This window comes from Calonectris borealis, chromosome 3 (genome assembly GCF_964195595.1).
Source record: "Calonectris borealis chromosome 3, bCalBor7.hap1.2, whole genome shotgun sequence".
NCBI lineage: Eukaryota > Metazoa > Chordata > Aves > Procellariiformes > Procellariidae > Calonectris > Calonectris borealis.
Genome location: NC_134314.1, coordinates 17,833,452 through 17,856,426, shown reverse-complemented (window position 1 = coordinate 17,856,426; position 22,975 = coordinate 17,833,452). Strand labels below are relative to the sequence as shown.

General features: G+C 38.9%; 1 protein-coding gene across 7 annotated transcripts in view; it reads right to left on the bottom strand.

Moving 5' to 3' along the window:
* The window catches only part of KIDINS220 (kinase D interacting substrate 220), an 80,596-nt gene extending 58,955 nt beyond the window's left edge, over positions 1-21,641 (bottom strand). For 4 of the 7 annotated variants that reach the window (XM_075145102.1, XM_075145104.1, XM_075145106.1 and 1 more), the window contains exons 1-8: positions 21,469-21,641; positions 13,978-14,125; positions 7,760-7,858; positions 6,226-6,324; positions 4,611-4,709; positions 3,532-3,633; positions 2,964-3,062; positions 1,823-2,020 (exon numbers count right to left, since the gene is read on the bottom strand). In XM_075145102.1, the coding sequence (XP_075001203.1) occupies positions 1,823-2,020; positions 2,964-3,062; positions 3,532-3,633; positions 4,611-4,709; positions 6,226-6,324; positions 7,760-7,858; positions 13,978-14,085 (804 nt within the window). In that variant the 5' untranslated portion in view covers positions 14,086-14,125; positions 21,469-21,641. The remainder of the gene's footprint in view (positions 1-1,822; positions 2,021-2,963; positions 3,063-3,531; positions 3,634-4,610; positions 4,710-6,225; positions 6,325-7,759; positions 7,859-13,977; positions 14,126-21,468) is intronic. The other 3 variants (XM_075145108.1, XM_075145103.1, XM_075145105.1) reach the window with 3 other exon arrangements.
* Between the last annotated feature and the right edge of the window lie 1,334 nt (positions 21,642-22,975).

Genomic DNA, 22,975 nt, shown 5'->3' with positions numbered 1-22,975 from the left:
AAAACAAACACCCCCAAAATAGGTCCAGTTTAAACCACTATCCTAAAAAATAACAGCACAAATTAATAATGAATATGAAAAAATCCAGCTGTTCTCTATGTTCATAGGAAGACCAACCACTCACAGTAATAACCTCTTTACAATCAGACAAGTAATTACTCACAGTAACAACCTCTTTACAATCAGACAAGAATGTTGGCTGTCTCCTTTAGATGTTTCACAGCTGACAAAAGATCTTCAAGAATTTTAAAGAATTTAATCTCTTTTTTTTTTTTGACTGCTATCCTGTTTACATACACTATGCTGTTATAAAGAAAAGAAGCAAAAGGTTGATTTTATCTCAAATTGATCAAAAGAAAAAAAATATTTTGCTGCGGTAAATGGAGTTGTACATACGTAAAACAAAGTTACAATTCTGCTTAAGGCTTCTGATTTTAACACACTTAAGGCTATGTCAGAATTTCACAAAATGAAGTCCTGAAATTACCTAGCACTTCTTTTATGATGAAACAGGAAAAATAAATAAAAGTATAGCTAAATCACAGGTGTGGAATTCAGTTAGAAAGTTCAGTAGTAGTAGATCCCCTATCAATCACAGTCATTACATACCTAGCTGCAAACCAAGAAATTTTCCTCCTCAAAACCTACTCTAGCATCTGAAACAAAGACTACTCATTGTTTGATGTATTTTTGGAATACAGCCAGCTGTAGTGAAAGCTGTAATTTATCCTTCCTAAAAGCACAAGAATGCAGACAGTTGTAGAATTTTGTGACAGAAGAGGTGGGAAGGGAGACTGTAATGTATTTTCTTAAATATTTTAAGTTTTGCTTTGATATGTGCCTGTGATCAAATTTGTTGTCACATGCAACACTGCAGCTCAGTACGTAACCATCTAAGAAATGCACTAAACTGACATGAAATATAGGAAAATGCATCCAAAAATCCTTTAAAAATTATGAGGCAAATATTAGGAGGTTTTCTTCTTTTCTCTGCAACCCCAAGCAATATAATTTAGGGATTGGGAATTCAGTCTCAAAACCATATTACTGCTCTGCACTAAAACACTGACCCTGACAGAAGCACCTAAGTTTAGGTATCTCACCTCCTATAGCCCCAAGGGTGCAGTGCTTGGCCTGCCTCTGACACTTCAGAAAAACCTGACTATCAAGAGGACACTGCAGACAGTCCAAGGCACCTACATAAGCAATCAAATAAATCCCTGAAAGGCTAGAAGCAGATTCACACTCTGGTCACATGCCTCTACTGAACAATGCAATCGCAGCTCAGGTGCACAGCGCACCTTTCAACAGTTCCATTTACATGTCTTAACCCAGAGCTGAAGTCTTCCTCTAATATATGCAAGTTTCCTAGTAAAAAGTTTCATTGTAAAAGATAAAGGTAGATGCTGAATGAAATATATTCTTTTTTATAATATCCATTGTTTTGCAATTTTAACAGCACTACCACATGTATTAATACACAAAACCCCCATCCCAAACCTGCAAGTTAGTTCAGTATTAGTCTTATGTTACAGATATGACAAACATACAACCATAAATCATTTCCATACTCTATGGAAACTCACAATTCAAAAACCTCAAAGAAAAAGAGTAGTTTCTGTAGTTTATCCTTTGCCTTCACACAGCAACATTTGCCACTTAAGATACTTGTAAAATAGCAATACATAAAAATACCCCTAGGTGGCAGAAAAATTAGAAAGCCAGAAAAATCATGTACCCACAAATTCTCGTACACTGGTATTTAAATATATATTATTATTACATATATATAAAACCACAATTATGATGAAAATTTACTCACTCTATCAGGAATGTTCACATAAGTTCCAGCATCCAGAAGATCCTGCACAATTTCAGTATGTCCCTCCTTTGATGCAATCATCAAAGCTGTATTTCCGTCTTTATCTGTTAAGTTTACATTTGGGTTCCTTTTCAGTATTTCTTTTACTGAGTCAGTATAGCCACCCTTCACTGCTACAATAAGTGCAGTCATAGAATTCTTTGAACAAAACCAACAGATTTTATTGTACAGTGGATATAGAAATCATCATTACATCAACAGTTTAAGTAACAAAAGAACACTCGCTGACATTACTTTCTTAACCATCCAAACGTTACTTCAGTTTTATGTTTTAAAGTGCACTTTCTACGCTTTTTTTAAAAAAGAAGTAAACTAAGTACTGTAGTACAGAACACTTCAGATGCAAACAGTAAAGCTCACATCAGTTTATTCTAACTCCTGAATGTCACACAGACGGTAAAATAATTTTCTTGTCTCATGGAAACGTAGCATTATCAGAGCACCCAGGTCTGCCAATACCACTCACAAAGAGGTTTTTTGAAGAAACCCAGAAGTAATCATATGAATACCAAAAGTTGTCCTGATTTTCCACTTAGCTTTTACTGATTTTTTTTTTATTTTGACAAGCATTTTAAGTGTCTTATACTACAAAAAAATTAAAATCTGTTTTATTTAAAACCAATACGCTGAGAACTTCTAAAAAATTTCCAACTTCTGAAAAGCCACAACAATTACTATTCTTTTCAAAAGGTGCTTTGTGTTTGATATACTTTTCAAATAGCACTGAGGAATAACTTGTTTAACATATCAGGTTTGGGTACAGAATGAATTTTGATAGTGTTAACCTTCAGAGAACAATAACCTAAATTCATTTATGTTCATTAAAATTTACACTTTACATAACAGTGTGTCAACTGTCAATACGACTCTGTACTTACATACACACCTATTTTAATTAAAAGGCACAAAGGAGTTTAAATAATCCTCACATGTAGTTTGCAAATAGCTGGAAAGTAATATACTTCAACATCGTAACTTCATCTTGTTTCATACATTTCTTGGTATTTGTATTATAAAATAAAACAGGACACACAGATGTATGTACCCACACCTTATCACTGGAAAACAAACAGTTACTTACAGCTCCTTCTTGATCAACATCAGCTCCCATCTGCAGCAAGTATTTCACACACTCCAAATGACCTTTCCTCGCTGCCCAAACCAGTGGGGTGGTTCCATACTGCAAAAACAATTATAACATTTTATCATATTGCTCTCTGTATTTAGTATCCCCTACAATCTAGTATTCATCCTATACTTTATTGCTTTAGTTTTTACAAAGATATAATTTGGTCTTGTGAATTAACACAAGCATTTGAAAAGGCATTTTAACTTTTTCTTTATAAATGATAGCTGTTAGAATTATTTTTCTATGCAACCTAGGATAGCAAGGTTTCCAACAGCTTAGAAAACAGAAATATGCTCCACTGAAATAAATGTTCACAACCATCTTCAGCATACTATGGAAAAACCTCTTGCAAGTATAATGACTTACTCTAGCACACTAGTTCTAATCTCATGGGCAAAACATAACAGTGAGTGTTTTTCCAATCAAGAACTCATAGATTTTTATTTTTTTAATAAAACTTACTTTTACAAGAAATATATCAAGCATTAAAGAAATTAAATATTATATAAATATAACTTACTTTGTCAGAGCAGTTCACTTTAGCTCCATGTTGCAGCAAGAGATGTACTATATCTGAGTGGCCCCGTCCTGCTGCCCAAATAATTGGATAAACACTGTATTGCTTAGAATTAAAAAAAAAAAACACAAAAAAACCCATATGAAATAAAATCATAGTCTTAATTATTTTTCATGAACAATATTGATCACAATGCTCCAAGAGACAATAAACCCATAGAAGGAGGAATATACAGAAATAAATCTAACTACATAACAGTAACTGTTGCCTAGCACATTGTCTAGATGATATCTAGGAAGACAAGTACTGTTTTGTATCAATTTTGCTTTATAACTCCTTAAACAAGGTTTAAAAATTCACATCCATCCTCATCTTAATATAAACATTTGTAATGTAAGGAGAAGCAACAGACAACTATGCAACATCCCTAAGTAATCAGGACTGCAGATCAGTCATGTCATGCATGCAGAAGCAGCATATGCAAACCAGACGAAATTGACAATCAGAAAGATAAGTCACTAGTGTTCTTCCTTGATTGTTCACTGTTGCCTCAAACACCAGAGAGCTGACAGAATAAACAAATTGTTCATTCAAGTTTCAACACGCCTATACTTTTATAGAAAATGCTTCTAAAGTGAAATAAATCTCAAAATCCTAGTTTTTTAATTCTCTCTCACATGTATGGTACATATTTATATAATCTAGCCCATTTGGTAACTATTACAAAACAATTAAAACAAATTATTGTTTCTAAATTGCACATATTCGTTACTCCATTAACTTCTACAGATGCAGAAAAATAACAATTGTTATACAAGTAGCATTATTCTATTATTTCCTCTCCTGCTAATTTGAATCTTATTAAGAGCTATACATTCATTTGCTTTAATTAAAATAATTTAAAATTAATCAAAAAAAGTGGCTGTCATACAGATTATTAAAGCAATCCCTTTATAAATAAAGTATAGTGATTAATGTTATATTGCAAAAACTGCAAAATCTTTAATCCAGATAATAAGATGAGTGTACGATTCAGAACTTTAAACATTTGGGAGGAGGGGGCGTTTAAGATTAAAACTTACCATTCCTGTGATGTTTGGATTTGCTCCTTTCTCAAGCAGTAGTTTAGCTACTTCGGTACGGCCTTTATATGATGCCCACATCAGGGCAGTCCATCCTCCCTGGCAAGCACAATTCAAAGAAACGTAAAAACTGAAAAATACTCTTTAGAAACCCAATTAGTGACTTTTATTTCATTTCGTATTTGTCCTAAGACTGTTTTGCAAGTCCAAAACATAGTAGGGATTGACTACACAACCTTGTAATCCTACTTCTGTACGGTAAATAATAAACGCACATATGAAAGTACTAATCTCCTGCTTTACGCAAAACTTGGGAGAAAATCGTGTCCTAAATATTCCTGAATTTGCTGTAAACACTCAATTCAGACTTCAAATGCATACAAATGCCATCACTGGATAAACAAACCAAAAAGAAAGCACTTCTTAAAACAAAAGTCTAGAATCCAAATCAATTAACATGGAGGGTTTTCTTTTGATTTGTGTAACAGACAGCTGGCCTTCATAAAGCAACTATGTAATGATTTGCTTCTTCATGAAAAAGAAGCCCATCGTGTCCTCTTAAGGGAGTAATAAGAGCAATTAATTTCAAAACTGCATTGGTGTATTCATTTAAGTTTGTAAATTAGGAGACAACGAGGTTTCACCACCTAACACATTTGATGGGTCAGGTAACCAAAAATAATTTTAAAATAACAGTATGCCTCTGGTAACTGTAAGCACAATTTTTATTTATTTCTTTATAATACACTTCTGGGGAGGTAAAAGATGGCTCTCAGACTGACACAGGCCTAGAAATCAACCACTGGCCATGTGGATGTGCTTGACATTACACTTATGAAAAAGATAGATTAGTAGGACATGGCAGGATGCCTCAGCCTTCAGACAGAGTGGAACTTCAATTAAAGGAAGCACTCAAACTCTCTCCTAGTGGTTTTCCATACTCTAACTTAAGCAGAACAAAATTAGTTCTTGCAGGTACCTAATTCCCTCTTCAGTCAATGGAGACAAGTCTATAGCTCTTCAGAGGCATCTAACCTTCTAATTATGTAAATAACTTCTGTAATTCCTTAGGTGGACTGGACTACAGTACCCACTTTGCCATACAAAAAATTTGGCAAGATGAATGAAAACAAATTCCAGGATACTGAGAACAAGGACTGCTCTATGAATTACCATGGTTGTCCAGAGAAAAAGTAGATATGGACAGCTATCTTCTGGGAAAAGATAACATTTATTTTACCTGAATACTTTAAAAAAAGCCACCACCACCAAAAAAGACCCCAACAAACCAACTCCCCCCCACCTCCCGCAACCCCCCCTCCCCAAAAACACAACCAAAAATCAAACTGTTCTTCAGTTTAGCTTTTTTCCAAAGCAAATTAGGAGGAAAAAAGCAGCCCTAGAAAACAAGTTGCCTTTATTAACAGTAAAGCACCTATTTTACAGCTGTAAAAACAATATTTAAGTATATATTATTTTCCATTTTAACAGCACTGAGTACATAATTTAAGAATAAAAGATCTTTGATTTGTTTTACAGAACTGAAAATCTCTAACTCCCAAAACTGTTCTTCTTACTAAAAACTATTTTATTTTTACACTAGGACAACACATACCAAATCCCGATGCTCCAAACTGACATTATAATTGAGTAGCTCTGCTACAATAGCTGCATGTCCTTCTTTAGCTGCTGAAATAAGAGCTGTCCAGTTATCCTAGAAAAAGAGAAAAAAAATTTTAAGTTATATTCAATATTTCAATACAATTACCTTGTTTTCCAAGTGTTTAGCCCACAATAGGAAATCTACAACCCCTTAAAAAAACTTTCTTTAAAAAAAAAAAAACAAAAAAACTCATAGACTACCTGCCAGTTATACACATGAAAATACAGACCAACAGCTACTCCAAATCTCCCCTCCAATTATCTCCTTTCCTACCCAATATTCATCACTCTCCACTCCTCAGTTCACTGCAGGTTGACTTCTTAAAAATTTTATGGAGGAAGCAACACCTACAAAGGATTAAAGAATGAGGTCAAGGCATTGAGAACTGCTAGGTGGGGACAAGATGGCAACCAAGACCACAGAAAATGATGGTGGTCTGTCTCCACATACAGTGCATGACAGCACCCAAGGGGCTAATACGCAGAGGAATTTGGACCACAGCTTCTTAGATTTATGATCACTTCAGGAAATACATTTCCTCTTGCATTAAACTTATCTTCCATCCACTGCTCAAACCATGTCCAGGTGTGGACTACTGTTTTATGTGCTATACACATATAAATATAGCAACAGTTTATGTGGTAACTATTCTTCCTATAAGTATAGGAACTGTAACATTACGGCAAATGTAATAAAATATCACCAAAAATAGATACTACTTTTTTTTTTTTAAAAAAAAAAAAAAAGACAGGTTTCATTCCAGACCTTTCCTGGATATCTACACTGCTACAATTAAACTAAATGCAGAAGAAGAAAAACACAAGCAACATCCTTTCCCTGTTTATCACTTTTCAGGTCTCTCTACAGACCTTTCAAAACTTTTTAACACCACCTCTGTCCTATTCACCCTTGCTGGGCATCTTTCACCTAGAGTCAATCCCTTCCGCAAAGGCAGGAAGACAATTCATAAATTTGAAACCCTTCTCTGCCACAGTTCTGGCTTTCACCTGAAATAATGCTTTAACCTAAATTCTCCCTCAGTATTTATTGAAAAACACCAAAACCAAGCAAAAACAAAAATTTAAAAAATCCCAACATACCACAACATCACTGAGCAAAATCACTTGGACCTCATCTTTGATGCTGTATTTCTCTAGTCAGCCTAGCTTTTTATGTCAACTACTGCCAATCCTATTATTATAGCTTCCTAGTACTAATTTCCCAGAAGAAACAGTAACAGCATTCAGCAGAGACCCTCAGACATTTAAAACGTATTAAATATCCCTATTCTTTATGAGGAATCGAATCAGAGGAATACAGAGCCAAGCAATTTTGGATAAAATTTCTCTTGCATGTCATCATTTTCCACCTTCTTTTTTTTCCCCCCTCCTCTCAACACTAACCTAAATTCCTTTTCTTTGCCCGCCTCTTGAAATTTCTTCTTCTTCTACTGTTAGGTACCATTACATAAAGCACTAATACTTACTGCATCTTCCAAGTTGCAATTAGCTCCCTTCTTGAGAAGCTCCTGGACAATTTCTAAATTGCCTTGCTCAGCAGCCAACATGAGTGGAGTCTGGCCATTCTGAAATCAAAATGATAGAAAAAGTGATTCATTCGAAAGTGATGCAAATGATGCACACACACCAACAATAAAAGACCAAAAACTACAGAGGAACATTAAGTTGTTTCATTTTTAATTGCCAGTGAGAAGCAGTGAGAAGGACTGGTTTTCAAACCATGCAGTGAACTTGCAATAAAAATGGAGAACATGATATTAAACCCTGTCCCATATGAGATAAAAAAACCCAAACCAAACAAAAAAAAAATTCAGACATTAAAAATGGCTACCAAAGAAAAACTTACATTGTTAAATATCTTCCTTTCTGAATGATTTGCCCACTGACAACATCTCTAACACAGCCTGTTACATCTTTAAATCTTGAAGTAACTCAGTCACATTGTTTAGAAATTAATAAATAAATAAATCTAGCCTAGGAACCACAATGGTCATTAAAACATGCACACTGATTCAGAGTAAGATTCTTGCTGAAGCCTTGGAAAAAATAGTCAAGTTACACACCACACTTTCGTCTGACAGTATACCAAATACAGACATCATTCCTGTCCTGTGCAACACAGGTTGTTAACAGAAAGCCTCATCTCAGGGACGATGAAAGAAAAGCTGGTTTATTTGCCTTCAAGGATGTTTTAAAAGTCAGTTACAATCTGCCACCCTTCCATCAGCCTAGTTCGGTGTCAGCAAACTTCTGAGATATAACTGCTCTGCATGATGAAAAATAAAACTTAACAAATTTACTATCAAATTTAGTAATTTCAACAAGCTTAATAAATGAAAGGAATTTTTCCTGACCTCTCTTCTGTATTTTCTCTGTACCATATAGAAAACTCAAATTATCTAGTCTCTAAATAATGCTAAAGTTATATGTTAGGAGTTATATACCAGCAATTTCCCTGGAAAGAATAAAAATCAATGCAGAATCAGAATACAATAAGATCACTAATCTTCATTAGTAAAACAGTTAACAGTAAGATTAATAAAGCCTTGGAACAGGCTGCCCAGGGAAGTGGTTGAGTCACCGTCCCTGGAAGTATTAAAAAGACGTGTAGATGAGGCACTTAGGAACATGGTTTAGTGGGCATGGTGGTGTGGAGTTGATGGTTGGACTTGATGATCTTGGAGGTCTTTTCCAACCTTAATGATTCTATGATTCTATGATTTGATGAGTTCTTTCTGCTCTTTTAAGTACAAAAAAAAAAAAAATCACAGAAATGCACTGATTCTTTCAAAAAAGCCTTCTGGTCCATCAATCATTCCATAACTAGTCTTCACAGAATCTTCCCCATGACATTACGGATAACCAACAGTACTAGTCATGACAGAATATAACGTAATACCTAACAGTGCAATTTTTTACAGGGAGAAATTATACTCTTGTATAAGTTTATGTTGTTATAACTCTATACATTGTATACATTCAAAATGATACCCTTGCTTTTAGATCCTAAAGTACACTTTGTATCAACAAGCAGTAGCATTTAGGTCTGGTGATAAAAAAAAAATTAAAATGCTCAAAAAATCAAGAGGAAGGAAAATACTACTTTATAGAAGAGAACAGCTGTTTTCGGAGGAGAGAACAGTCGTAACTTTTGCTTTTTAAGATGAGTTCTTTATATGCAAGTTAATATTTCGAGAATACACATGCCAAGTGATCTGTGAAATCACGCCTGACCAATCTAACTGCCTTCTGTGATGACATCATTGGCTCGGTGGATGAAGAGCTGAGACACTGTTTATCGCATCTCTAGCAAAGATTTAGACACTGCCTCACACAACATCCACACAGACAAACCAATGAAGTACGGACTACATAAATGGACAGTGAGGCGGACTGAAACTGTCCAAACTGTGGAGCTCAGAGGCTTGTGATCAGTGGCACAACGTCCAGCTGGAGGCCAGTCACTAGTGCACAGGGGTCAATAGTCGGGTCCTGTTTAACCTTCATTAAGGACCTGGGCAATGGGAGAGAGTGCACTCTCAGCACCTTCGCAGCCGATACAAAGTTGGGAGGAGTGGCTGATGCACCAGATGCTTGTGCTGCCATCCAGAGGGACCTTGACAGGCTGGAGAAATGCGCAGACAGGAACCTCACTCTACTGAGTGTAGGTGTCCAGGTTTTGGTATTGGGGGAGCCGCACAGGGTCTCTGTGAAGAGAGGCTGGGACTGCCCTGTGCTGGACACAGCCAATTCCATCTGGCTCCAAACAACCCACCTCAGGACACAGGACTGGATAATCTCCAGATGTCCCTTCCAAGCAGTGCTTTAGCAATACATACATACATCTCTATTTCAGCATAAGCATTCTTCTTACCTCCTTCTGAACAGTTACTATTGTTATCACTGTGATCGTCTTCCACCGGCGGACAACACAAAAGGATAACACAAACTGAACAAAAGAATCTCTGGGCAAGAGGAGGTTGTGGATGGGAAAATGATTCCTTCCTGTAAGAAGTGTCATACAGTTGTAAGACTGGCTCTGGTATTCTTAGACAGATGTAAAACTTTTCTATAGGGGTACCGAAAACATCCTTCCCTTTTTGCTAGGAGATTCTCAAATATAGGTTCAATGTTTTAGCAAATCATGAAGATTTCACCAACACAGAAACAGAAGATAATTACTATACCTCTGACATCCAGATTAATTCTCAAAAGTTGCCCAAGAGTCTAGACACTCCACAACAACTAAATGTTCATATTTCTCACAAGTACATCAAGTACTGGGTATCTATACATCATAGCTAAGTCTAAGTATTGGAATATCCAAATTATAAAGGAGCACATCTGTATCTTTTTAGGGAAATCATTCAGTGGTGTTACCTTACAAATTAGCATTCTCTCGCAGTCCATGAGAGAACAGAAGATTCAGAATTGAAGATGCAGGCGATACTTCAGTATCAAGAGCGGAAGAGCAGAAAGAAAGGCACATCAAAGGAAACTGGAGGCCGTTAGGATCAAAGTGTATCACACTAGACAAGCATCTATCATTACCTGTTAAATAATCAACGTATCTGGTATGAGAAAGAAGAATGCGCACAAGGGAAAGGACGCGCAGGGAAAAGGCAGAGAGACTAAGACTTGCTCAACTTAACTGAAATTGCTGGTGTTAATCCAACAAAACCATCCATACGCAAACTGACTGGAACATCCCAGTTTTTCTGGCAACTGATCACAGTCAAGATACAAAGGGTTGGTTACAATGTGGGTGACCCTTGGACAAGTCACTGCAGCCAGGGAGGTCCTGGCACTAGCAAACCTTGGACTGCCAGCAATCTTTTTAGACCTACTCCTCTGGCACTCCCGTTTTGGTATTTTGTTTTTACCCAAGAAGAAAAGACGTCTTGGCAGGTCCAAAACTGGAAACAGAATTGCACTCAATGTCACTGAATTCCAATGAAGAGCTAGCACTTAAACGAAACTCCTATCACTGATATGTGTGAACAGCCCCCCAACCCTCGCCGTAGGTTTAAAACTGATGCAAACCATACATGTCTCCAGAAATTACCTTCTCCAATGCAATATATCAGAAGACTGAAAAAATTAGGTATCAGGGAAACGACCTCTGCAAAAAAGGCAGTTACTGAAACCCAGGAGTGCACTGAGTCCCATCAAGAAGACAAGAAAAATTTAGAAAAGAAGGTGAAGGCAGTGATACTGTTGATAAAGTCAACACAGACTATCCATCTGATTTCAGCCATGTTGTTGAAAGGAATTACCAGCAGAGGGAACAGACTATTCCTCTTCACAGATATACAGCATGCCAGGTGGTGAGGTTCACATGTATGCTCCGAAATGTAAAAATTCTCCCATCTCAAATACCTCAGCATATGCGCATACACAGCAGAAATGAATGTGCCAACCATGAAAGAAAACTGTCTTAATTGAAACCAGATCTAGTAACTACATTAAGGCTAAATTCTGTACATTGTTTTCACATTTGCATATATTTGAGTAATATATGCCATTCAACTTTTTTTCAAAAATATTCTTTCCATCTTATGCAGGTTTAAAAAAAACAATGCAACAGAACATGCATTTTCCAAAACTTACTTAAAAAAGAAAAAAAAGATAGGAATTGGAAAGGCAGTCTTTCATACACTACAAGGTGAGTGAAAAAAATGCCTGGACTGTCAGACTCAATGGGTAATGGTCAACTGTTCACAGTAACTGGTGCCCAGCGGGGAGGGTTTGATTTGGGGCTAACATTGTAGCATCTTCATCAACACCCAGAACCATGAAGCAGAAAGTGCTCTCAGCAAGTTTACAGACTGCCCCGAGCTATAGAGAGCAGCTGATATGCTGGATGATAGGATGGGGATGCCGTTCAGACGAAACTCAACAGGCTGGCGAAATGGGCTGACAATCCCCCTGCAGTTCAACAAAGGCAAACACAGAGACTGGAACAGACCGACCCCATGCAACAGTACGTGTAGGGACTGCCTGCCTGGGGAGTCACGCTGCAGAAACAGGCACGGGGTCCTGAGGGACAAGAGGGCCAGGAGTCAGCAGTGCACCCCTGCAGCAAGAAAGGCAAATCAAATACTGGGCTGCATTAACAAGAGTACAGCTAGCCCTCTACCCAACACTGGTGAGGCTGAATCCAGAACACAGTGCCCCATTCTGGGCTCCCAACAGAGAGACTCCCAACAACAGAGAGATCGACAAACTGCAGAGTGCAGCAATGGAGTCTTCTCAGACTGTTATGGGACTGGAGCATAAGACATGCAAGCAGAAAATGAGAGCTGGATTTGTTCAGTCTGGACAACAGAAGGGTAAGGGGGCATCAACATCAGTCTTACACTACACCTAGACGGAACAGGAATGTTAGAAGACAAAGGCAGATTCTTCTCAGAGACACACAACAAGAAGACAAGAAGCAACTGTCACAAGATGCAGCAAAGGATATTCCAATGAAACATAAGGAAAATATTTTTAAACAAAGAGTGGTTAAGCACTGGAGCATTGCCCAGAGAGGCTGCAGGTTCTCCATCCTTTTGAGGACTTTCAAATTTTGCTTGTTAAGTCCCTGAGCAGCCTGATGTAACAAAGAAGTTAGTCCTGCAATTAGGAGATTGAATCCAATGACCTCCAGAGGTCCCTTCTATCCTGGATTTTTCTATGAATTCAATTTTCTGAATATGCTACATAAGTCAACAAGGTTCCAGTTCTACAACACTACTTAGGAAATCATAACTAAATAAAAATTGATGATACAAGCTGTACATCCAGATGAAAGAAAAGTCCAGAGGCTTACAAACCAGAAAACCTACTACAGAAGATGAAATAAATTAGTCAAATCATCTAAACTTAGTTGTAAAATTCACAGAAGACTTCACAGTGCATCAAGATAACCTGAATTCTAAACATCGTGCAAAACAATGTAAACAGTCACTAGCAACAGACATTTGCATGAAGCAAACCTCCCAAGAAACTCTCAGGAATCTTAGTGCAGTATAATGAAACCACAGCACATTCGCTTAAATTGCTGGTGGTGATATGTTCACTAAATCAGATGACAAAGCAGAAGCTAACAATTATCGAACTATCCCAGAAGCCGAGTAATCCACATTTAAACTCGCTGCTGTGTATCAAGACTTCCTGTGTAATTCTGGTGAAGTCATTTAAACCTCTGGTTACATCTAGACTTACTTTTTGGATAAAAATCTTTTCATCCAGATGAGCATCTGCTCAGAGTAAATTGCAATATATGCTCCTATTTGGACCGATAACAAAGCTTCTCTTGCCTGCACACCAGGATGCGGAGGAAGAGTTGTTATCATCCCAGGTTTCCCCGCAAAATGCACAGGGCAAGAATGCACATGCAGCTGGATCTGTGAACTAAGAAACAATTCCTAGCCGCAGAAATACAGGTCTAATCTCCATTCACAAAGGATGGAGCCACATTTTCCAGTTCAGAAGATGACTCAGAAAACAAATACAATGAAAGATGCTGAGGCGCTGACAGAAATGGAATACCGTGCGTTCAGTCTGTGCAAAGGTAAGCAATCACTTGAAAATAAAAATTGAAATTTGTATATCAAATAACCAGTGTGATCTCACTAATTATTCCTTCTGTAACCAATAAGCTGCAATATGAAACTGACCTTTCAAAAAATCATCTTACCTCATTTCTCTCATCTACATCCCTGCACTTCTCAAGAAGCGCTTTCAGAGCAGGAACATTTCCTTCTTCTACGTAGGTCAACAGACTCTGACTCATCAGACTTGCCATCTTCGCACAGTATTTAAAATGCGTCTGTAACAAAGCTTATCTGTATTTCAGGAAAAGGAAAAAAAAAGCAAAGCGTAAGTAAAGGCTATGAGAGTTAACTCTGACATTAGAAACCATGAATTGTACATGTCAATAAGTTATCGGTATGAATACCCTCCACTCTCCTCAATGCTGTGGAGACACGTGCATTGAAATGCGCTACATTTCAATGAAAAGCCAATTGCTTAATTTTTCTAGTTCTTAGAAAATTACAGAAATTATTCTAATTTTTAGGTATTGTCTAAATATGCATTTTGAATGGAATGCATAGTAGTCTTTTTCTTTGCATAAATTTTTCTGCATATATAGCATTATAGGAACACCTGTATATGTTACATACTTTATTTCTGCTACTTATTTACAATATAACCCTTATCCTTTATGTACATAAGCAGAACATCGAGACTACTCAGCATTATGAAATAGAGTGATACTTCTAAATTGCAGCCATACGGAACTCAACTATTAAATCAGTTATAACCAACTTTATCCAAACATGCCTGCATGTGATGGCATGTTGTTAACTTGCTAGTCAAACTTCACATAGCTTCTGTTGACTGATTATATGTTTTTAACCTCTAGTATGTAAGACAGGAAAGGTTTTTGTTGGTTAAGACAGACGATTAATAACCATTTAAGACTTCCTAAAAAGCTGTGGGCTAGTAAGTTCAGAGAACCAGTAGTATTACTGCACCAAATTTATACGCATACGGCTCCAGAAGCTGAATTATTCATTGCACCTAAATTAAGTTTCACTGGATGCAGAACAAGTCGTGGGGCTAAACACAAGACTCCATCCACCCCCCACCACCTTTCTCCTCACCAGCGGATGACATGATTGCTCTCTCTCTGGCTTTTTGTTGCGTGATAGCGGTGTAACAGCAGAGGAAAAACTCCGGTTTAGTGTTAGCTAAAGCCTACTGGTTAGGCTATTCTCTACCAGGCAGAAGCCAAAGACCAGTGGCTTTCCCAGGCAAATGTTCTAACTTCTATTCTCACATAAAAGCAGCCAGTGAGTTTTTCTGCACTCCCGAATGAAGTGGAACATTAGCCAAAAAGATATGAGAGAAAGCCAGCAGGAACGTCACTACACTTAGTGCGGAGAAGTTAGTTTACGTTTAGAGATTTAGATCAAACAATCTAGCTCCTCTTTAAATTGCTTACATAGACTGTAACAGCATTGTACCATCCTTTCTCCTTTGGCCAGTAAGTATATATAGACAACACACTGTTGTCAGGATATGTTAGACACAACCTGAGCTCACCTATAGCACCACAGCCGTCAGATAACCCGTATATAGAAATGCCTTGTTCATAAGAATGCTGGCAAAGAAGCCAACATGCCCCGTTCAGTTAAGATGACTAAAGCAGCTCTGGGTACATGTAGAAGAACTTCAGGCACACACACATGTCTAGTGACAAAAGAAACTGTAAACTACGTACATTTTAGGTATGCAAGTAGAAGAACACGAGAGGAAGAAGAGAGGAAAAGGAGGGACTGTGACTCCCGCTGTTAAATTTGGGCTTAAAATCAACTCAAGGGACAAATTCCAAAGAGGATTTAGGCATCTGAAATCTCCATACCCAAATGTCCACATACCATGTAAAAACACACAAATCAAATTCTGTCATTCAGACATTTAAAACCCAAACCTAAAATCAGTTCCAAAAAAATCTGCATTTGACATACAAAGCCCAGCAACAGTTTTACTAGGCACTGCACAAATAGCCAGTCTCTCCCATAAGAAAGTTATAAATAAACTAAGAACACAAAACGTCTGTCACATTTACTGTACAGTTAAAGTACCACCATGCAAAGGGGGGTGAGCAGTACAACAGTGGTGTCATATAATTGTCTATTTTTTTCAGTAGGAGGAAGAGCTAATTGAAAGGTTGCAAACTTAAAAAAAACTAAACCACACAAAAAATGAAAAGGTTGAAAAGAAACAGCAATTGTAGTGACCCACACACAGGCTCCTACTGCCGTTTCAGATACAAAAATACCAGAAAAGTCAGCATCTTGCCTGGCATCCAGCTGCCAGTCCAGAACAGACCGCCTCCCTTATGCCCTGGGACAGTATCTTACAGCCCTATGCAGAAGTCTCAGATATTCTTGGGCACCTAAAATGATGTTAGATATTCACATGCAGGCACCTGAATTCCTCCCATAATTTTTTACATATCTCGACAGAAATTCATGAAACATGAAACTAGTGACTTGCCACTAGCTCCACTGCTACCACAGACATTTTCTGATTTCCCTGTGCAGTCACCCATCTTCTCTCCTGTAGCCGTACCTTAAATCCCCACGCTATTTTCCATGCCAAACACTAAATTGAAAACTATATTAAAAATCATCAGCAAAACATGACTACAATGTCTCACCAAGTGAATTATAGTCTGCAGTTGCTATCAAAATTTCGCCAATTAATTCTTAGCTAGTGTGAAAAGGAAAAAAGTATTCAGTATTGCTTCCTCCTCAAAGTAAGATTCTTCCCTTGATGTTCCCTACTGTCATATTTCAAAAAGGCAAAGGCAGCCCTGCTGCACTGTAGATAAGTATCCTGCTTCAGAAATCGTTACTTGAACTCCCAGTTATCAAGACAGCGCAGTTTCTGCCTTAATGTAGATCCGAATCCTTAGAGGCAACTTAAACCTTTGACTAACAGCAAAATACCTGATGCTAAAGAACACATCTAGAGCTGTATTTACAAACTCCATGTTAATATTACCTTTTTAAAATGATAAAAGCTTTGTAGGGGTAAACCATTTCCAAGTATATTAATATTCTTTGTCACCTACGCTTCACTGTCATATAATATCCCCTTCTTAGACATAATAACAGTCTATTTTATAAAAACAAGAACAATAAAATCAAGTATTATAATTATGAATTTTATATCCTCATGCTTTCATTTGCCACTTTTCAGGCAAGCTTCTTAAAGCATCCAAAAGATTAACATCACTGGAGGGCTTTAGGAAAGCACTGTTTAGTGAGTCAGTTACAGAACTTTCCATTTAAAATGCAACCTGAATTCACCAGGTGAATCTATGCGTTAGTATGCTTCTCAACCTTAAATAAACCCAGCAAAATAAAGCAAAAAAAAAGCACACACACCCCCCAAACAAACAAAAAACCAAACCAAAACAAAAAAAACCACCACCCGCCAACAAATACATGAAAAAAAGGCTGGCGTTAAGATTTTTGGAAGCTTAGCTTTATTTTTTTTTCCCCAAGAACAACAAACATGCCTGAAATTAGGCTGAAGTTCATTCATGATATTTTCACTCATGACAGCAAGTCAATATAAATTGAGCACAGATACAGTCCACCTTTTTATTAAGTAAGATTTATGTTATTATGTTATGAAAACTAAGCACTGTACTCAAAGTTCGTGGGTGCTGGGCACTAAGGTATGATTTCTTCCAATGCTTAAGATTTTGTTTAAATTATCATAAATGCGTCGAACCAAGACTCTGAGGTACAGTCTCTAGCTAGCTAAGTAACTCCATTCTGGCCCCTCCAATGGAACAAGCTGCTGAAATATATATTCAAAAGCTCCTGAAATATATATTCATACCCTTTTCAAAACAAACAACTCTAGAACAAAAAAAAAACTCAACAGCTTATCCTTTACCAAAATAAAGGATGAGAACTTAAACCCTGCCAAATTTCATAAATCTAGTGCAAAACCAGTACCATTCAAGAGCATCCAATACATATACAGTCCTTAATTGCTCATTTAACAATATTTACTTTGTTTTTTGACACAGCAGAAGTATTTTCACAATGTAACAAAACTTTCAATTAAAACCAGCAGCCCATTTGGAAATTGATCCCCTTTCCAACAAGGATTAATGCTGTCATTTTTTTCTCCCACCAAAACCAGCCAATTCCCAGCCCTCAAACCAGCTCTTCATTCACAATCCAAACTTCCAAGCTTGGAAATCTCACAATGCCCTCGGGCAGCAAATCCTGGTATTTTATAAGACTAACACACCAAGAACTATGAAAAGATGTATTAAGAGCACAAATGCTCAGGTGAAGGTAATGCTTGCACAAGGATTAACCTGGTTTTGTAAGGCTCTCGCATCCTGAGTTGAAGCAGAGTTATCACTGTTTTGGAAAGACTGCAAAAATTTGCTGATTTACAAAAATTTTGTTTCTCTCAACTGCACCAATACTGACTGCAAAGGTCCTGATAACTCAAATCTGCAGATATTTAATGTACTTTCAGAATCTTGTATCAGTTTCTAACTACATTAAAAAATATTATTACACACTAAATTTTCCAAATACCACCATCCTTTTCATAGCTCTCCCCCATTTTTTTTTATTGTGTAAGCTGTGATCGTTTATGAATAAATATCAAAATTGGTCAACAAGCACTAGCTTGTTGTTATTGAGAAAACTTCCTCTTCTTGTTTTGTTTTCCATAGGTAAAGATCATAGTGACTCACACAAAATTCATACTTTTCATCATACGATGAAAAAAATTGTCGCCTTCTTTTTAACATGTTTCCTTCTATTTCCAGACACAAAAGCTACCTTCTCAACATGCAATACTGTGGTAGATCTTTCAGTTAACTGTAAAAGGAAATAATTACAGTGCTGCTGAAATCTGTGCATGTACAAATCAGATACGGAAACATGCAGTATTTCGCCCTTAAGAACTGGAAATGCCATCTTTCCAAATTAGAACTTAAAGAATACAGAAGAATCGTGCATATAAAATTTATTATAAGACTAACATAAGTCGGTTTCATATTCTCACACATTTTTATACTTTAGGATGGCATAAAAAATGATAACGTGTTGGAACATCACCTTTACTCATGCTGCAGAGAACCCGTCCTTTATGACACCTTATTGCGAAATGGACATACTTCATAAACATTAAGAGATCACGAGTCAGGCATCACATGAAGCAGTAAATATTTTTAACTATTTTTTCCATAGGGACTGAGTCAACCAAGATTCTGTTTAAAGAACAAATCTTCAAAACAGTTGAAATGAGTCTCTAAAATATTAATTTCTGATATTCAGAAGCGGAAAGAAATAACAAATCTACGTTTCCATAAGTAGTCTATACCCACACCTCTTCTCCAATGCCTGAAGTTCCAATACGACTAATGACCTTATGCTGATTTTCAGCTTTTCCTTATTTATCTGGGAGCATTTATTCTACTTCTCTTAGCCACACTCCTGTTATCCAGATAAGAAACATTTTAATAGATTACCTTATTTTTTAGTTACTTTATATCAAAGAACAAATGGTGTAATTAGAAAATATTAAAAGACACAAAGAGATAACTAAAGATAGAGAGACACAGACATTCTTATTTTGAAACCCAATAGAACTAAAAAAAGTTTGCACAAAAGGAGGCCCCTATGGTTGTAACCATTCTTACACAGTAAGAAACACAGAAAACTGGAGATACACAAGTCATTCTTTTCCACCTTAGGCACTCAAGGCAATGGCCATTTCCAAATATTGTAATGATGGAATTTTTTTTTTTTTTTAAATAAAACAATCGAGACTGGGGATTACATCGAAAAGACTGGAAGGATGCAAATACACATTTAAACAAGAAGTCACCATTGTCATCTGATAGCAACTATCAGATATGTCTATCTTCTATTCTGGTTAAAAAGATCAGTCAAAAGAAAGGGTTTGTGAAGTATCTGATAATGGGATTTAAACCTTATCAGAGGAACTAGTCTACCTTTAAGACAGAATTTAAATATGGTCAATGAACAATAAGGTATTGCTAAGAACATCTGAATTCTAAGAGAAAATTCAATTTCCTGTACAAAATACAAAATGCTTAATCCTACAAAACGCTATTTCAGGTTTTAAATACTTCAGGTAAAAGAAAGTACACAGAAACAGGTACCAGTATTAAGTTTTTCAAAAAATTATGCCAACCAATATAAATCAATTCTGTCAAAACCCATATAAAACACACACAAGCGCAGCAAGAAAGTCTGAATCATCTTCTTACGTGGTCTCAAAAAGCCAACGCATTTCTCTGTATCATAAAATAAAGGGTTTGTTAGTCACAGACACAAGTTCTATGACAAAAATCTAACTTTTAGAGTATTTTCACCCATGGAAAAAGTCGGTTGTATGATGGAGATCTTTCTGTTAAAAAGATTTTCAAATTAGCATGGCCACATTTCATAAACTGTGGTCGCACAGGATTTCAAGTAGATTTGAATTTTTTAATAACCAAGTTAATTTAAATAACCCCCATTGCAGAACAAAGAATAAATGCCTATCCAATAGATAAATATGTGGGTTTTCTTACACATTATGATCTGATAAAAAACTCCTTTTTAGCTTTCCATTTCTTTACTATTTGATGGGGGGCAGAGGTCACGTAATTAATCCCATGATTCAAACACTTTTCCAGCGAAACATATATTACTGTATTATTCCGCCCATCAACCCTTTGTCAAAAGTTATAGATGGGAAATCACTTTTCCCAACCAATTTTTAAGCATATATGAGAAGCGGCAAAGCCCTACCCTTAAGAGATTTTGCTACTCAACTTCTTCAGTGGTGCCCAGTGACAGGACCAGAGGCAATGGGCACAAACTGAAGCACTGCCGTCTGAACGGCAGGAAACACTTCGTTACTGCGAGGGTGACCCAGTACTGGCACAGGTTGCCCGGAGAGGTTGTGGAGTCTCCATCTTTGGAGATATTCAAAAGTCCTTTGGACACAGTCCTGGGCAACCGGCTCTGGGTGGCCCTGCTTGCGCAGGGCGTTTGGACCAGAGGACCTGCGGAGCTCCCTCCCAACCTCAACCATTCTGTGATTCTTTACCATGGAAGTCTGATGCCAGGCTTCGCTGACAGCTCGCGCTCGCATCTATCTTTCCGAGTTAACAAAAGGAGAGAAAAACGGCACCCCAGGCTCCCCCACCCCCGGTGCCTGCGGCACCCTACGCCCCGTTTTATCTTCGATAAGATGTCCCCGCCACCCACGAAAGAGGGCCCCGTCCGCCCGTCGCGCACAGCGCTGCCGGAGCCCCCGGGGATGGCCAGGGCGGAGCGGCCCAGGCGCCGCCGCCGCCGCTCCCGGCCCCGCGGCCTTCCAGCCCGCTCCGGGGCGGGAGGGGGCCAGGCCCACGCGCCCACCACGACCGTTGATCCCCCTCCCCCGCGAGTGCCCGTGGCCCCGCCGCTGCGAGAGGGCGCCGGGCGCGGCGGCGAGGAGGGGTTCCGCGGCGTCCTTTGTTTGGCAGCCGGGAGCGCGTCCTCCCCCGTGCCCTTCCCCTGCCCTTCCGCGCCCGGCCTGCGCTGTCCCCGCTCTCCACCTTCCTCTCGCCACTCACCGCACAGCCGGAGGGACTCGGCCCCTGCGGGCGGCTCCCCGGGCCCAGCCGGAGACTGACAGGGAGGCAGCGGCCCCGAGCGCTCCTCACTTCCCCACGGCAGCGGCGGCCATCTTACCTTCCTCTGCCCCCCTCCCCGCGCCGGGCTGGTCACGTGGGCTGGGGGGCGGCACCGCCCGCCGCCCTGAGGGAGGGCAGCCGCTGCCCGGCCCCGCTCGCCGCCGCGCCCTGGGGACAGCCCGGGAGAGGCGGCGCGCAGGCAGCAAGCTTCTGGTTGAGCAGCCCGCAGGGCTGGCGCACTAATGACCGTGTATAAGCGGCTAATAACGGGGACCCAAAAAAACCCTGCCCGGGAGCCCTGACGGCAGTGAGTCCCCCCCACCCCAGCGGTAGCGGCGGGAGGAGGTGCGGGCAGAGCTGATGCGGAGCCCGGCCCTGCGCCCCTCAGGATGGGCGTCCCGGGGGGACGGCAACGCCGTGGAGAGCACCTGGAGCACAGTGACCGCCTTAGCATTCACCCGCGCTGCCTTCTGAAAGAAGAGGGGAAAAAAAGGTTTTGTTCATAATTGCCGTCTGATAGCTAAGCCGAGGAAAGTGTGGTTTTCAACATGACGGTGAGGACTACCGCTGGTAAACATGGAACAAAAAAACCCAACCTCTCACCTCACCACTTCGGTGTTCACCAGCTTCTCCCAGGCCTCCCCCGTAGCACTCCCCCCACGGCCCCAGCAGGCTGTCAGGCCGGGGCATGCGTGGCTGTGGACTTCCCAGGCCATTTCCAAAGCGTTTATGACTATGCTAATGACAATTCTTCAGTCTGGTCTTTTTGTGATGATAAAATGCATCCAGTGACTGCAGAAGGTCATTTCCATCTTCAGCACAGTCCAAATCCATAACAAATGCTTCTTTAATTCATTTGGACATCTGGGTGAGAGATGATCTCTAATGGCTACAGTAACATCTTCCCGAGGGATCACGGAACCTAGCTTAAACAAACCAGCAAGGGAAAGGAGTATAGCCCCCACACTCCTGCTTATTTCTAAGGTTACTGATTCCCAAGGGTCAAAGCATTGAATTAAAATCTTTACAACTCTGAGATCTTCCATCTCTCTAAAGACCCAATGTTAGCTTCTTAAAGAAACATCTGACAGTGCTTCCTGTATATCCCAAATACTTATAACCAGAAAGTGTGCTGCAAGGGCTTTTGCTCACTTTTTTAAGCATGATTTCTCCGATTACGTTAAGAAATTCTTCACACCCAGATAAAATAAACAACTTCCTTACATGCACAAAAATTGTTAATACAAAGCAAAAAAGCAAGCTACGAAAATCAAAAGCTAAATCCACTTAGATCTTGCACCAGAACAGATTCAGCTGAAAGACTGAGAGAAATTAAGGGCATAAAGCACATTGTTATTTACACAATAGAAGTGCAAAGTGAACAGATGGAGGATGAATAAATCCCTGCAGTTACTGCTGAGCTGAAAAGTGCTCACTCTGTGCTACC